This window comes from Microtus ochrogaster, unplaced genomic scaffold (assembly GCF_000317375.1).
Source record: "Microtus ochrogaster isolate Prairie Vole_2 unplaced genomic scaffold, MicOch1.0 UNK54, whole genome shotgun sequence".
NCBI lineage: Eukaryota > Metazoa > Chordata > Mammalia > Rodentia > Cricetidae > Microtus > Microtus ochrogaster.
Genome location: NW_004949152.1, coordinates 337,570 through 341,183, shown reverse-complemented (window position 1 = coordinate 341,183; position 3,614 = coordinate 337,570). Strand labels below are relative to the sequence as shown.

The 3,614-nt window shown below is 41.7% G+C and overlaps 1 protein-coding gene across 1 annotated transcript in view; it reads left to right on the top strand.

The window, feature by feature from the left end:
• The window catches only part of Lpcat2 (lysophosphatidylcholine acyltransferase 2), a 59,832-nt gene that overhangs the window by 27,144 nt on the left and 29,074 nt on the right, over positions 1-3,614 (top strand). The window contains exon 9 of the mRNA XM_005369592.2: positions 1,819-1,901. Within this exon, the coding sequence (XP_005369649.1) occupies positions 1,819-1,901 (83 nt within the window). The remainder of the gene's footprint in view (positions 1-1,818; positions 1,902-3,614) is intronic.

Genomic DNA, 3,614 nt, shown 5'->3' with positions numbered 1-3,614 from the left:
TATATATATATAATTGTGCTATATTATTTAGTCTTTAAGTCACATTTTCATCATAAGTTAAAAAGCTAACATTTCATATTAAATGGTGGGGCTTGCCTCAGAGCTGAGAGGGCTAATTATAAAGCCCCTTTGAAAGTACTCAGTACTGACTTAGCTCATTGTATAATAAGTATCTGCCATACTTCATGGAGAACTTCCTGAGGAAGAGGGACTTCAGTGCCAAATCTCCAGTGCATGGCTTAGTGACCAGCCCATGAGAGGTCTATGTTTAACCAATATCTGTTGAATGAATGCAAGTCATGGTACCTTGAGTCATTTAACCTTTATAAGTTACAATTCTTTATGATGTAAATAAGAATTAATAAAATGATGCATATGAAACACATAGCATAGTCCCAGGTTCATAGGTATATTTCAGTAAACTAGTGAAATGGGCAAAATGGCGCATACCCTTGGAAAGCCATGATCAAGGGTTGGGTTTTCTGTAGCACACTCTCAACAGAATTAGCTCTTTGGTGGAGCCTTCTCCCTAGCCTCATCTGCTGCATTGATGACATTTCTTTACCTCCCACCCTCACTCAAAATTCATAGTCTCCTGCTCCTTGCTCTCACACTCCAGGAGAAATGGTTTGGTGGGAGAAAATAAAAGTCTGACAAGTCTTGGACTGAACCTGGGCCATGTGAATTCTCTAACACTGGGTAGGTGAGCTAAAAGTTAAAACGCTGCATGTAATTGTACCTAGCATGAGGGGTGGCAATGATGTGTTCATCTGCCTTACTAAGATGTGGGACTTCTTAGAAAAAAGGGTCCTAAGAATCTTGTCTGGAATATTATAAGATCAGAAAAGTTACATAATTTTGATATGGAATTAAACCCTTCTCGGTGTTAGAAAACCATAAATACAAAGGCTAGAGGCTGGAGGGAGGGTGCAGTGACCACTCCATGGCATGAGCATCTCATAGCTCTTGTGCTGGGGAGAGGAAACATAGATGGGGTCGCCTGGGAGCTCTTGGTCAGTCTAGCCAGCCAGCAAGCTCAGGGTTCCGTGAGACACTCTGTCTAAAAACAAATAAAGTCGGAAGAAATAGAGGACACACCTTGAAGTTGACCTCTGGCTTTCACATACATGTGCACATATGAGCACATACACCCACATGACGTGTGCATATATACACTCCACACACATACACAGAGCAGGTTAAAAAAAATAAACAAGGGCAGCACAAGTCAGGCATCAATGTGAGGCGGAGAATAAAGTTAAAAATGATGAAGGAAAAGAGACAAACAAATAAAGAAAAATACAAAGCAACAATAAAGTGTGACAGACAGAAGACTAGAAAGCCAGTTCTGAAGTTTAATTTTTTTAAAGTAGGAAAAATAAAAAAAACCATAGTTTTCAATCAAATAACTTAAGTATTGTTAATATTGGAATGGACGGAATATATGATAGTATAAAAGATTTTTTAAGGCCTTTTCCACTTAAAATAGGAATGAAAAAAATCCAGCTCTGCAGGTGAAGTGTTAGGCACTGCTACATTACAGATTCTAGAATTCCAGGAATCAGTCTTCTTCAGAATCAGGGTAAGGCTAGTAGGTGACCATGGCCATCTTTCTGTGACTGGGAAGGCAGTTTAGCAAAGTTAACACAGGAGGCTCCCATGTCCCAAGTCTGAGCCCAGAGTCCCTCGCATGACATGGAACATGGGCTCTAGGAAGGCCAAGGTTGAGATATGCTGATTGGTCATTTAACAGAATTCATTTAGTGTTTAATGTCCTGGGCCTAAGGACCGCTGTGGAAAGGTGTGTTTGTCTTTCAGTTCCTGCCTGTCCAAGCACCAAGTGATGAGGAAAAAAACGATCCTGTTCTTTTTGCCAGTAGAGTCCGGAATTTAATGGCAGAGTAAGTATGTCTTAGAGCTTCTAACTGATAAATAATTTGAAAATTATTGGTAAAATGTTACTTAATATAGCTTAAAGCGCCCCCCCCCCATGGTTCTCATTCGTGAGCTCATGTGGGAGGTACGGTGGTGTGTTAAGGTACACAGTCAGCAAAATAGCTGATCATGGTGTGTCTCTGCTTGAAAGGCCAGCTAGGGTCTTCCACAGTGCTGCCTGTCACTACGGAGCCTTGGGGTGGTTTCAGGCACCCTCACTGAGACTATAGTTTTCCATCCCCTGAGCTGCCCATGGCTGACCGTTTCTAAAGTATTAATGATTATACTCTCAGAAAGAAAAAGGCTAGCTTGTGGATGCACAGAGAAGGAAAAGAGCTCCCATATGAAAGAACGGCTATAATAGCATTTACAAACTGGACAGTGTATTTCTTGCACTTAAGGGGGTTTTAACTGGCCAGTATTTTAATTAGATAAATTACCCTGACTTGTAACAGAAAACGTGTTATTGTACACCACCACTCAGGCAGCCTTTGGGCCCTCCATGTGTATACCCTAACCAGGGTCCCTCTCTGAGCCCCAGTAGGAGGTTTGGGACTGATAGGCACACAGATTTCCCCCCTTGCCTTTCAGTAAAAACTATAGGAACTCCAAATTTGACTTTGCCCTGGTTAGTTTTATTGACTGTCATCTTGACACAGGCTGGGATCATTTGGGAAGACAGATTCTCATTCGAGACAATGCCTCCATGAGATTTGCCTATAGGCAAGTCTAGTGCGTTTTTTCTCTTTTCTTTTTGGTGGGAGGATTTTAAAAATTATTTCTTTTAGTTTTTAAGATTGATACACCTCCATAACTTCCCCCTTTCTTTCAAATTCATGTATTCTTTTTTTTGCATTAAGTATTGTGCTTGTTTGTGTGCGCATGCACACTTTTGTGTGTGTTTAAATATATACCTACAAGCACTCAGTCTGAATAATGTCACTCATATCCTTGTTTTCAGTGCTGACAATTTGGTATTGGATAACCAGGTGGTGTACTCATCCCTGGGGAAGACAGTTTCTCCCACTTTCAGCATTACATTTCTTTACATTAAATTAAATTGCATTACATTAAATTGCAGTGAATTTTCTTATTTACTGATTTATATTAATATTTATATTAATCACTGTGATCAGTGGCATCCCTGGGTTCTATAAGAAAGCAGGCTGAGCAAGCCATAGGGAGTGAGGCAGTAAGCAGCACCCCCTCCATGGCTTCTACATCAGCTTCTGCCTCCAGGTTCCTGTCCTGCTTGAGTTCCTGCACTGACTTCCCTCAGTGGTGAACTGCTACCTGGAAGTGTAAGCAAAATAAACCCTGAGTCTTAAATGTGCCTGCTCATCTCAGCTCTCAGGAGGCTGGGGATGGTGACGTCATGCCAGCCTGGAGCGCACACCAATTCCTGGGTTAAATGTGCCTATGCATTTAAGCTCTCAAGAGGCTGGGGTTGGTGACGTGGTGCCAGCCTGGAGTGCACACTGAGCCCTGTATTAAATGTGCCTGTGCATCTCAGCTCTCAGAAGGTTATGTTGGTGGCATCATGCCAGCCTGGTATGCACACTGAGCCCTGTATTTTTATTTACTTATATTTATTTATTATGCATACAATATTCTGTCTGTGTGTATGTCTGCAGGCCAGAAGCGGGCACCAGACCTCATTACAGATGGTTGTGAGCCAC